The sequence below is a fragment of the Carcharhinus amblyrhynchos genome, chromosome 16, assembly GCF_965287045.1.
Source record: "Carcharhinus amblyrhynchos chromosome 16, sCarAmb.v2.hapA, whole genome shotgun sequence".
NCBI classification, from domain to species: Eukaryota; Metazoa; Chordata; class Chondrichthyes; order Carcharhiniformes; family Carcharhinidae; genus Carcharhinus; species Carcharhinus amblyrhynchos.
The window spans coordinates 53,309,461-53,321,500 of record NC_137339.1 but is presented as its reverse complement, the minus strand read 5'-3'; the positions used below and the strand labels follow the sequence as shown (position 1 = coordinate 53,321,500).

Here is a 12,040-nt window from a genome sequence, read left to right as displayed (position 1 = left end):
TTTAAACAGGTTTCTATTCCTGCCACAGTTCTGAATCAGCCCTTATCAAAGTCCCATACAAGATCCTATGTGAATGTGACAAAGCTATCAGATTCTTCCTCGTTTTTCTTGACCTGCCTACAGCCTTTGACATATTGACCACACAATCTTCCTCCAATGCTTCTTCTCTGCTGTCCAATAGAGTGGGACTGTCCTCACCTGGTTCCATTCTTATCTCATCAGTCACATCCAATGAAACACCTGGTTTCTTTTCCTGCTCCTGCACCAACACCTTTGCTTTCCCCTTCTATTTCTCATCTATACGCTCTTCCTTAACAAAATCATCCAAAGACACATCAGGTTCCAGGTGTACCCTGACAACACCCAGTTCTATCTCACCACCACCGCTCTTGATCCATTCACAATCTCTGAATTGTTGAACTGCTTGCCTGACATCCAGAAAAGTCTGCCAATTAAGAATTGTAGGAAGGCCAAAGCCAATGACTTTTGGCTCCTACCATCAGTTTTGCTCCCTAATCACTGATTTCATTCTTCCAACTGGTCACTATCTTGAAATTGAACCAGACTGATTATGTTGATGCCCTATTTGATCCTGAGCTCAACTTCTCAATCCCATTTTTTCTCTATCACCAAGACTGCCTACTTCAATCACAATTATATTGTCACCTCCTTCTCTGCCCATCAGCTACTGAAACCGTCATCTGAGTTTTTGTTACCTCCAGAAGTAACTATCTGATGGTTCCCTTGGCTGGCCTCCCCATCACCCACCATCTGTAAACTTCAACTCACAAAACACTCTGTCTGTGGGTTCACAGATGACAAAAATTGGTGGAGTTGCAGATAGTGAAGAGTTAGATAGATGCGGATAGTTAGAGGATATAGCAAGCTATAGATTGGTTGGAGACTTGGATGGAGAAATGGCAGACGGGGTTTAATCCAAGTGTGAGATAATGCATTTTGGAAGGTCCAATGCATGTAGGAATTATATGTTAAATGTAGAATCTTTAGGAGCATTGATAGGCAGAGAGATCTGGGTATCCATGTCTACTGATCACTGAAACTGGCAGCATAGGTGGATAAAGTAGTCAAGTAGGCATACAACATGCTTGCCTTCATTGGTCAGGGCACTGCGTACAAAAATGTGCAGATCACGCTGCAGCTGTACATAACATTGTGTACAATTTTGGTCGCCACACTACCAGAAGGTTGTGGATGCTTTGGAGAGGGTACAGAAGGGGTTTACCAGAATATTGCCCGGTCTGGAGGCTATGAGGAGAAGCTGGATAGACTCAAGTTTGTTTTCACTGGAATTGCAGAGGTTGAGGAGTGATCGGATAAAGGTTTACAAGATTGAGTGGCATGGACAGCGTGAATAGTCAGATGCTCTTTCCCAGGGTAGAAAAGTCAAGTACTAGACACACAAATTTAAGGTGTGTGGGGGTAAGTTTAGAGGAGATCTGCGAAGCAAGATTTATTTGCACAGAGGGTGGTGAATGTCTGGAACATGCTGCCTAGGAAGGTGGTGGAAGCAGATATGATAGCGATGTTTAAGGGGCAACTAGACGAATACATGAATAGGATGGCAATGGAAGGAAATGGATTCTGTAAATGCGTATGGTTTCAGTCTGAGGGCCTGTTTCTGCGTTGCACTTTTCTTTGTTCTTTGCCTGCATTCTGACTTGCGCCATGTCCCATTTCCTTATAATCCCAGTGTTCGTTGACTAACACCAATTCCATCTTCTGTTTAAAGTTCTCATCCAAATGCTCAAACTCTCTGAGATCACACCACTCTATTTCTGCATCTTCCCTCCATTTCTCCGAAAACTCGTTGGTCTTCCAATGCTGCATCCTCAATTTTTATCATTGAACCAGTGACAGTTGTGCCTTCACCTGCCAAGGACCTAAGCTCTGGAATTCCCTCCCTAACGTCTCCTCTTTCATATCTCTTTACCCCCCCCCTCCATGTTGTTTCTCTTTGACCATGTTTTGCATCACCTGTCTTAATATCTCATAGTGGACTTGATGTCAGTATTTGTCCAATAACACTCCTGTGTAGCACCTTGGAAAAACTTACAATGTTAAAAGTGATATATAAATGCAAACTGTTATTGATCACAGAAAATTTCAACATTCCCACATGGAATACAACCCTGAGCAAGTCTGATTAGAGGATGTCTCCCTATTCGCTGTCAAAGACGGCACCACTCTTGCTCTGCCCCACCCCACCCGCATTCTGATAGGTCACAGGAAGCCTGGTTTTCCTTCATCTTCCTACCAGAATTTGATTTGAGAGAGCCTCCCCACTCTGCAATAGAGAGGCCCTCCTCTAAGATCCACATTGAAAAAGGAAACTTTCTTATAATCTGATCACCAGCCCCTGCCTCCACCGCCCTGCTCACACCCCTCGCCACCAAAACTCACTGGTTAAAGGTACCTTGAGCATTCCCTATTATATGCACAACACCATGAACACTTAGCTAATTACCCAAGTAAAATTCCAAACCTGCAGAGACTACATCATCCAGACACATATTAATCACTTACCTGTTCCACTCCATCCACCCACTTTGGAGGTAATTTCTTGGTGACACCAATAGCAGCTTCTGGGTCGAGGCTGATCCCAGACACCAGTGCCATGCGATCATCGGCAATCTGTCAGCAAGACAAACACAGTCAGTGTACTCCTCCTACACAGCTGTTAAATACTTACACCACCCTCTAGCTGTGGAATTATTAATCAGCTTCTTTAACCTGTATTCTGCTGATAGCTCCACAGAGAAGGTGCTAAAACTGCAATGCAGTTTTCCCCAAATAAAGAATTCCTCTTCTCTAACCTTTTCTTCTTAACACCAGCTTATGTCAGCTAATACAGTCCTGACTTTCAAGGTCAATGAACAGGAGACTGGGTCAGAAAACATTTAAATAAAGTAAATCATAGGATGTGGCACCAGGACAATGGGCACATTCTGCCACAATATTGCAACTGAGTCTATTTACAAAGCTACAGCTCCCAAAACACAGATTTTGTAAACCTGTCTAATTTGTCAGGGTTGGATCACAATCACTTAGATGGATGGGAGACAGCTTGGTTGTTGGCACCCTCAAAGGTATACCATTACATTAGAGAAGAATTGGAGTGTTAGTTCTCAACTTATCTCCAAATATGTTTCAAGTCAGCAACATGATCACAAAGTCAATTTTGCCAAAACCCATAGAACATGACACTCATTTTCCTGCCTGAACACAGCTCAAAATGCTGCTGCCATCCCATTCGCAGAAACTGTCACAGCTGTGATCACTGTGTCACCCTACTAACCCACCCTGACCCCAATCCACTGGAGATTGAACGTGGTATCTGTTGCAATGGTGCAGTCACAATTCCATTCACTTGCCCATTCAGTCAATGAAATGTTCCTCAGCTGGAAGATTTCTCAAACTGGGGTCCATATTCATTTTCCAGAGGGTCGACAAAAAATGTTCAACCAAGCAGAGTGGGCAATCACCCAGGGTGCTGTGGTAAAGAGAAAGTAAATGAGGTAGCCAGAGGTTGGCTCAGATTCAAGCTGGAAGTAAGAGTGGAATGCAGTATACTTCACATCAATGATAAACAGACTCTGAAGAAAGATGCTTCACCCATTTCACCAGTATCAGTAAGCAAACTGATACTGGCTTACCTAAAATCATTATTAAAACATTATTGCAGCATTTTCATATTTTGCACATGATTTGGTACGGTCATTTAGATGGGGGTTCATGATTAACTAATTTGAAAAGGGGCGTTTTAACCCACTCTTTTGCTACACTACCGCCTCTATTTTAGAATCCAGCCATACTGCAAATATCCTTATTATAACGAACCGTTTTTGTTTTGGTTTTGGATTAATATATGAATTTTAGTTTTTACTAATTCATCTTTGGGGCTACTTACCTGACTTAGATTAAGGTAATATTCTAGATTTATCGTTTCTGCCATTTAGACACACTCTAAACAACCACCTTCCCTCTAGACTGGAGAGACTTCACTTGAGGCTTTTCTCAATACTTGACTCCCTTTACAATGGAGTCCTTCCTGGCACCTTTTCCGAGCCTGTATTTGTTGTTATTGGAGTATGGAAAGCAGGGCTGAATCCAGTACAACTGTGCACATGTCAGCAAACTATACAACTCCAACGTCACTTCCAGAAACTCTGTCTCCAGTTGGTCAGTCCAGTGAAATATCCCTGCATTTCAAGACAGAGTGTGAAAGGTTCATCACCACCTGGTGGTGTTTTCAAAGGATTCCCTTGATCAATTTCTCATTCACTGACTATTCAGCTCAAGCAACATTCTGTCCACAAGGGGGAAAATAAGGATCTGTTAAAATATTCAGCCCAATACACAACGGAGTCCAGAGCCAGCAACATACATGTAATATCAGAGGGCCTGTAGCACTCCAAGTTACTGCTAGAAAAGAAACAACAAAGGGCTGATAGAATGTTGGAAAAAAAGATGTGTGGGAAGAATGTTAGGAAAAAAAAAAGGGATGTGCTGGAAGGATTTGCAATCTCTATTGCCTACAGCATTCAGGCACTATCACCTGAAAGGAGATCCATTATGATTCTGAAGGGAGAAGAAAATGATAATATGGGGAGAAAGTTTGAAAGAGAGATCATTGGTTGACCTCTGATCAGTGGAGAGAGCTGGAGGTAAGTAGTTTTTCCAAGTCAGGGAGAGAGGATACAGATCACAGTGCCAGGGATTGTCAGGAAAATATACTGAGATCATAAAATGATTTAAAAGCAAGGACAGTTGTGAAATTTGACATACTGGGGAATGAAGTACTTGTGAAATTCAGCAAGAGCTGGGTAATGGACAAGGGGGAACTGCATATAAGCCTGAACTCAAGCTGCAGAATTTTGCAAAGAATGGAGTGGAGCTACTCCCTGGTGCAGCATTTAAAAAATTGTGGTGAAATGGTGAGTGAATGGGCTTGGGTTTCAACAGAATAGGGCATAAGTAGGTGATATTTAGTAGATAAGTAGATAAACGTTGTTAACTAATGGAAAATGCTAACATTGCCAGCTCATGGGGAAGCAGAAAACAGCGGGAGCATGCCAAGCATCTGAGCACACTTATTAAACCATGTTGTAGGGTATGAGACAACCGTGTACGTCAAAGTAAACTTCCATTAACTGTTGATCCTTCAGAGATCTCTCATGTATTGTGTGTGTGGGGGAAGAGGTCTTAATCCAGAGTAAATATCTGAAAGAAATTTATGAATTCCTGTTAAGTGGGAACTTTTAACGAATATTACATTGAGGCCTAGCACAAAAAGGCTTGCCTGTTGTAGTTTACGAATGATAAAGTGGACAGTACCTCATCCAACTCCTGCAGCGATTGGTAGCATCCATCAAACCCCAGCCAATCAGGGAGACCAGAACAGAGGAAACAGATAAAGGTGGTCAGATCAGACAGCGAGTAAAAAAAAACACAGACAGTAAGTTAACAGAAACCAGCATCCCCAGTAAGGACTGTAACCATGTGTCAGTGCAGTCACACCAGATTTACTGGCAAAGAGCAGTCAGCTCAGTTAACTGGAGAAAATAAAACTAAAATTGCTTAAAGTTAAAGTTTGTTTATTAGTGTCACAAGTAGGCTTACATCAACAGTGCAATTAAGTTCAATCCAATGCACTGAACTGGCACATCTTTCAGACTGTGGGAAGAAACTGGAGCATCCAGAGGAAATCCATGCAGACACAGGGAGAATCTGCAGGCTCCGCACAGGCAGTGACCAATGCTGGGAATCAAACCCAGGTCCCTGGCACTGTGAAGCAGCAGTGCTGTGCAAAGCTGTACAAAACTGTACAATGCGATTAATCCTGGGACTTTCAGTATTCCTGTCTTATTTATAACACAGAGAAGGTGCATAATTCACCTGCAAAACAAAAGCTAGGGATAACATACTAATCACGGACATTAACTATCTTAACTATAACTTGGGCGGCACAGTGGGTAGCATTGCTGCTTCACAGCGCCAGGGACTCGGGTTCAATTCCCGGCTTTGGTCACTGTCTGTGTGGAGCTTGCACATCGTCCCTGTGTCTGTGTGGGTTTCCTCCCGGGTGCTCCGGCTTCCTCTCTCAATCTAAAGATGTGCAGGTTAGGTGAGATAGCCAGCTAAATTGACCCTAGTGTCAGGGGATTAGTGGGGTTACAGGGAACAAGACCTGGTTGGGAATGTAGTCGGTGTAGACTCGATGGGCCAAATGGCCTCCTTCTGCACTGTAGGGTTTTATGATTCTATTTCCTCAATCACTTCTCAGGGAGTCACACTAGCAACAGGTGCTTGAAATGGGGTTCCATTCATACAGTACTTCATTACATCATTCAGAAATATCTCAAAGTGCTTCAGAACAGCAGTTACTATTATATTGGCTAATGTAGTAGCCAACCTCCAAACAGCAAGATTATACATATAACACAAAATAAAAGATTATTGAATCAATTCTTTGATATTGCTGGTTGAGAGAAACGTATTGGCCATAACATCCCATATTCCTACTCCACTATTCAGTGACAATTCACTTGAAGGCATCTTGAAGATTCAGTCAGAGTCCAGTAGTTACAGCTATCTTAAACCACTCAGTGACTTTGTCTGGCTACTTGAGGGGAACAACAGTTTTAACAAAAGAAAAACATTGTGACAGCCCTGTAACACACACCTCCAACAGTGCGGCACTCCCTCAGCATTGCAGTACCAGCCTAGATTATTTATTAGGGTGAGAATATTAAACATTCAAGAGTTCTGTTTTTGTTTTACAAATAAAAGGGTTTACTGGTCAAGGCTGTCTAACATTACACGGAGCCAAACCACCAATTCCAGAATGTCAATGTGCAATTTTCAAATGGGACTCAAATGATCTGGAGAAGACCTGTTGAGTTTATTCAGCATTTTCTGTTTTCACTGTAGGATAAGCTTACTGATGTCAGTCCCACAGCAGCAAAAACAATCAATATCTTTCATTGCTTAGCAAACCGCTCCTTTCACTAACTTTGCGGTCCATGCTCAGAGGCTTAGCAGCTGGAAGTTAAATTTAACAGGTTTGATTGCTGAAATATTTTTAGTTGGGTAACTCTCACAGATGTACCTATGACACCAGACTTGACTTCTCTCGACTGTGCTAAACAATTTGTTCCAGCTCACCATCAGGAAACCAAAGCCAACACCGTCAGTGGTCCCCCAACAAAAACTCAGTTTTCTGGTTACCAACTCCAACTTCCACGTGTTGCAAAGTTGGTGTAGGGGGAAACCTAATAGGATTATCGCCAAACTATTAATCCAAAAACTCGGCCAATGTTCTGGGGACCCAGGTTCAAATCCCACCACAGCAGATGGTGGAATTTGAATTCAATTTTTAAAAAAAATCTGGAATTAAGAAACCCATCGTCGGAAAAACACATCTAGTTCACTAATGTCTTTTAAGGAAGGAAATCTGCTGCCCTTACCTGGTCTGGCCTACACGTAAGAACATAAGAAATAGGAGCAGGAATAGGCCATCTAGCGCTTCGAGCCTGCCCCGCCATTCAGTAAGATCATGGCTGATCTGAATGTGGTTCAGTTCCACTTACCTGCCTGCTCCCCATAACCCTTAATTGCCTTACTGAGCAGAAATCTATCCACCTGTGACTTAAACATATTCAACGCGGTAGCCTCCACCACTTCAATGGGCAGAGAATTCCAGAGATTCACTACCCTCAGAGAAGAAGTTCCTCAACTCTGTTCTAAACTGACTCGCTCTTATTTTGAGGCTGTGTCCTCTAGTTCTCGTTTCCTTTCTAAGTGGAAAGGATCTCTCTGCCTCTACCCTATCTAGCCCCCTCATTATCTTATATATCTCTATAAGATCACCCCTCAGCCTTCTAAACTCCAACGAGTACAGGCCCAATCTACTCAATCTCTCCTCATTAAGCTCACCCCCTCCTCTCTGGTATCAACCTGGTGAACCTTCTCTGTACTCCCTCCAAGGCCAATATATCCTTTCGCAAGTAAGGGGACCAAAATTGCACACAGTACCCTAGTTGCGGCTGCACCAGTCCCTTGTACAATTGCAGCAAGATTTCCCTGCTTTTATACTCCATCCCCCTTGCGATAAAGACCAACATTCCATTTGCCTTCTTGATCACCTGCTAAGTTTTTGTGATTCATGCACAAGGACCCCCAGGTCCCTCTGCACAGTAACATGTTGTAATTTTTCACCATTTAAATAATAGTTTTGTGACTCCAAAGCCACAGCAAGGTGATTGGCTGCCTTCGGGCAACTAGGGATGGGCAATAAATGCTGCCCAGCCAGTGACACCCATGTCCCATGAATAATAAAAAATGTTGGTGTTTGCAAAATTGTGTGTTAAAAAGGTGGTTTTGTTTTTAGATGCAGGTGCATTGGCAGATTAAAACATTGTATCGAGAGCCTAGACAGTCATGTTGCCAAGATAACAGGTTATGTCATCAGGGGTGTAAGAGACAGCTCTCAGCTCCACAGAGACATAGCAACTGCATTCTGCCACAGATAACAGCTTTTAGTCAAAGCCTCATCTAAATAGAAAAGGTACCAAAATAAGCCAGAGATTCCAGATTTAAGAAAGAATGCAGAAGATTCCGAAAGACGACAAACCTGGTTGAAATTTCGAGAGTGACTAAAAAATTCTACTTTTTTTGTTAATAAGTGGGAATTGTATTTATCTAAACAGCATTCCATTAGAATGGTGTTTTATTCAGTTTGTCAATACTTTAGTTAACGTGTTCACTGTTCGTTAGATAAATAAAGTATTACTTGTTGATTTTACAGAGTGCCTCATTTTGATTTAACCACCAAAAGTTGAAGATCGCACTTTTTCTCATACACTTTTAACAGATTATGAGGTGAGGTATTCCTCTGAGTGGTTAAGTGTTAGTTTTCAGAAAGGGGAGTCAACCATCCCTTTATAACACACCTCAGTCACTGACCAAGCTAAACAGAACCAAAAACAGTGCTAGAAAATCTCAACATGTCTGACAACATCTATGGGGAGAGAATAGAGCCAACGTTTCGAGTCTAGATGACCATTCATCAGAACTTCGTCAGAGCTCTAACAAAGGGGCATCTAGACTCGAAACATTGGCTCTATTCTCTCTGTACTGATGCTGTCAGACTTAGCTGAAATTTTCCAGCATTTTCTGTTTTTGTTTCCGATTTCAGCATCCACAGTATTTTGCTTTTTAGCTAAATAGGATCGTTGGCAACCTCACCACCCTATTCAGCTTACATGCACAGCAAAAAGCCCCATCGTTGCTGTCCTTTAGTACAATCTGTTCTTCCACAAACTTTGGTGGTTAAATCAAATAACTACCAGAAACACACTGTCTTTGTTCAGCCTACATCTCCTGCAAATTCCCAACACCTTAAATTCTGATCCTTGTTTCTAGGTCTTGACCTTCATGAATCACTACAATCTCTGACGCAAACTCTACATATCTTTAACTTTGATCTCAAAGACCACTCATCCCCTACCTCAGTTCTCTCACAACTGAGGGTCTTACTTTCTGCTCCATACACCAAATCCTCCCACAATCCTTTCCTCTGCAAAATACTCTGTAAAAACCACCAAGCTTTTGATTACCATCCTTACATATTTCTGACGAGTCTGAAAGGAGATATCGTTCATTACTTGTCAGTGAAGTACATTGGAACATCTTTCTATATTAAAGATACAATCCAAAATTATCAATATTTAAAATGTAGAATAACGTCCCCCCAGGTACGTTGTTCAGCAACATTCAGAAACACTGTTTCAAAGCTCAAACAGATGATAATTTTGGATATAAACCTGCAGAGTGAGAGTGTGCAGAGGAGATTTACCAGGGTGCTGCCTGGTTTGGAGTGCAAGTCTTATGAGGAAAGGTTGAGGGAGCTGGAGCTCTTCTCTTTAGAGCAGAGGAGGATGAGAGGCGACTTAATAGAAGTTTATAAGATGACAAGGGGGGTAGATAGAGGGGACGTTCAGAGACTATTTCCCCAGGTGGATGTAGCTGTTACTAGGGGACATAACTGTAAGGTTCATGGTGGGATATATGGAGGGACGTCCAAGGTAGGTTCTTTACTCAGAGAGTGGGTAGGGTGTGGAATGCACTGCCTGCTGTGATAGTGGAGTTGGACACTTTAGGAACTTTCAAGCGGTTATTGGATGGGCACATGGAGCACAACAGAACGATAGGGAGTGGGACAGCTTAATCTCTGGTTTGGACATAGTTCGGCACAACACAGGGTCAAAGGGCCTGTACAGTGCTGTACTGTTCTGTTCTATGTTTCGATGTAATTTCATCTTTAAAAAAAAATCACTAACAAAACTGATTTACAAAGAACAAAGAACAAAAACAGCCTGGGAAACAGGTCCTTCGGCCCAACAAGCCCGCGCCGCCATCTCAACACCATCAGTCCCCCTCTCCACCCACGACCCTTGTCTAATGTTTTATGGCCATCCACATTGAGGGAAACTGATTTAGGGACAATTTATTACTGCCAATCAGCCTAACAGCAAATCTTTGGGGTGTGGGAGGAAACCAGTGCACCCGGAGAAAACCCACACAAGCACGGGGAGAATGCGCAAACTCCCACAGACATCGGCCCAAATCCATGTGTCTGCACAGCAATCAGTGATAGTCACTGAGCTGTCAATTATGCATGATCTCTAATCTCGAATTTTATAACTGATTGGAAACAACTCTACAACAGAATATCAGCCTTGCCTCAGCGGCAAAACATTTGCCCCAATAGGTATTAATTGTTCACGTCTCTGACCTCTGGAAACTTGAGGTCAAATTCTAGGCTGACAATCCAGTGCAGTAATGAGGGAGACCTATACAATCAGAGATGCAGTCTTTCTGATTAGTTATTAATCTACCCCATCTAACCCACTCAGTTGGACACAAAAAGGTTCCATATCACTACGCCATGATGATCTGGAGAGTTTTTGCAGTGCCCTGGCCAACACTTATCCCTCAACCAGCATCACTGAAAAAAGGCCAATGATCTGATAGAAGTTTACAAAATGTTGAGAGGAATAGATAGGGTGGACTCTCAGGGGCTATTTCCCCGGGTTGAAATGGTTGCTACGAGAGGACACAGATTTAAGGTGCAGGGAGGGAAGTTCAGAAGTTATGTTAGGGGTAAGTTTTTCACTCAGAGGGTGGTGAGTGAATGGAATCGGCTGCCGTCAGTGGTGGTGGAGGCGAACTCGCTGGGGTCTTTTAAAAGACTTCTGGATGAGTATATGGGGTTTAATGAGATTGAGGGTTATAGATAGGTCTGTAGGTTGGTAGGTGTTGATGTGATCGGCGCAACTCGTGGGCCGAAGGGCCTGTTTGTGCTGTAGTGTTCTATCTCCTTGGAGTTTGCAGAGATTTTCCACATGCAAATAAGCTATCACATTTCCTAAATAATAAAAGAGATGACAATACTTCCTAAATACTTGACTGAACTGTAGCAAAAGATGCTATATAAATACAGGTCTTAACGATAGGGCTTCTTTGGTTTCCTCTCAAGGCACTTCAGAACATAATGTAGCATGGTAATACAAATAAAGGAAATCGAACATCAGATCGTACAGACTATGCATAATATACACTGATATGAAACAGTCTTAACCATACAAACTGCACCACACAGTCACAGTTCTCTTAGTTAAAAAGTGAAATGGCAAAGTAAAGGTCAAATTTCAAAGCAAACTGGAGGATACATCTTGTCGTCCAATCACTAGAGTGAGATCCTGAAAATAATAGGTCATTGCATTTTGATTGGTTAATTCAAGCAGATCTTTCTGAGGATTGTTCACTGGGGTGCCATGGTGACACAGTGGTTAGCACCGCTGCCTCATGGCATTAAGGACCCAGGTTCGATTCCAACTCAGGTGACTGTGTGTGGAGTTTGCAGACTCTCCCAGTGTCTGCGTGGGTTTCTTCTGGATGCTCCGGTTTCTTTTCAGTCCAAAGATATGTCGGTTAGGTGGAAAGACAATGCTAAATT

The 12,040-nt window shown here is 42.5% G+C and overlaps 1 protein-coding gene across 3 annotated transcripts in view; it reads right to left on the bottom strand.

Moving 5' to 3' along the window:
* The window catches only part of stx16 (syntaxin 16), a 64,408-nt gene that overhangs the window by 21,439 nt on the left and 30,929 nt on the right, over positions 1-12,040 (bottom strand). For 2 of the 3 annotated variants that reach the window (XM_080205097.1, XM_080205098.1), the window contains exon 2: positions 2,545-2,652. In XM_080205097.1, coding sequence (XP_080061223.1) covers positions 2,545-2,652 — 108 coding nt within the window. Of the gene's footprint in view, positions 1-2,544; positions 2,653-5,355; positions 5,403-12,040 lie in introns of those variants that run through there. The other variant, XM_080205099.1, reaches the window with a different exon arrangement.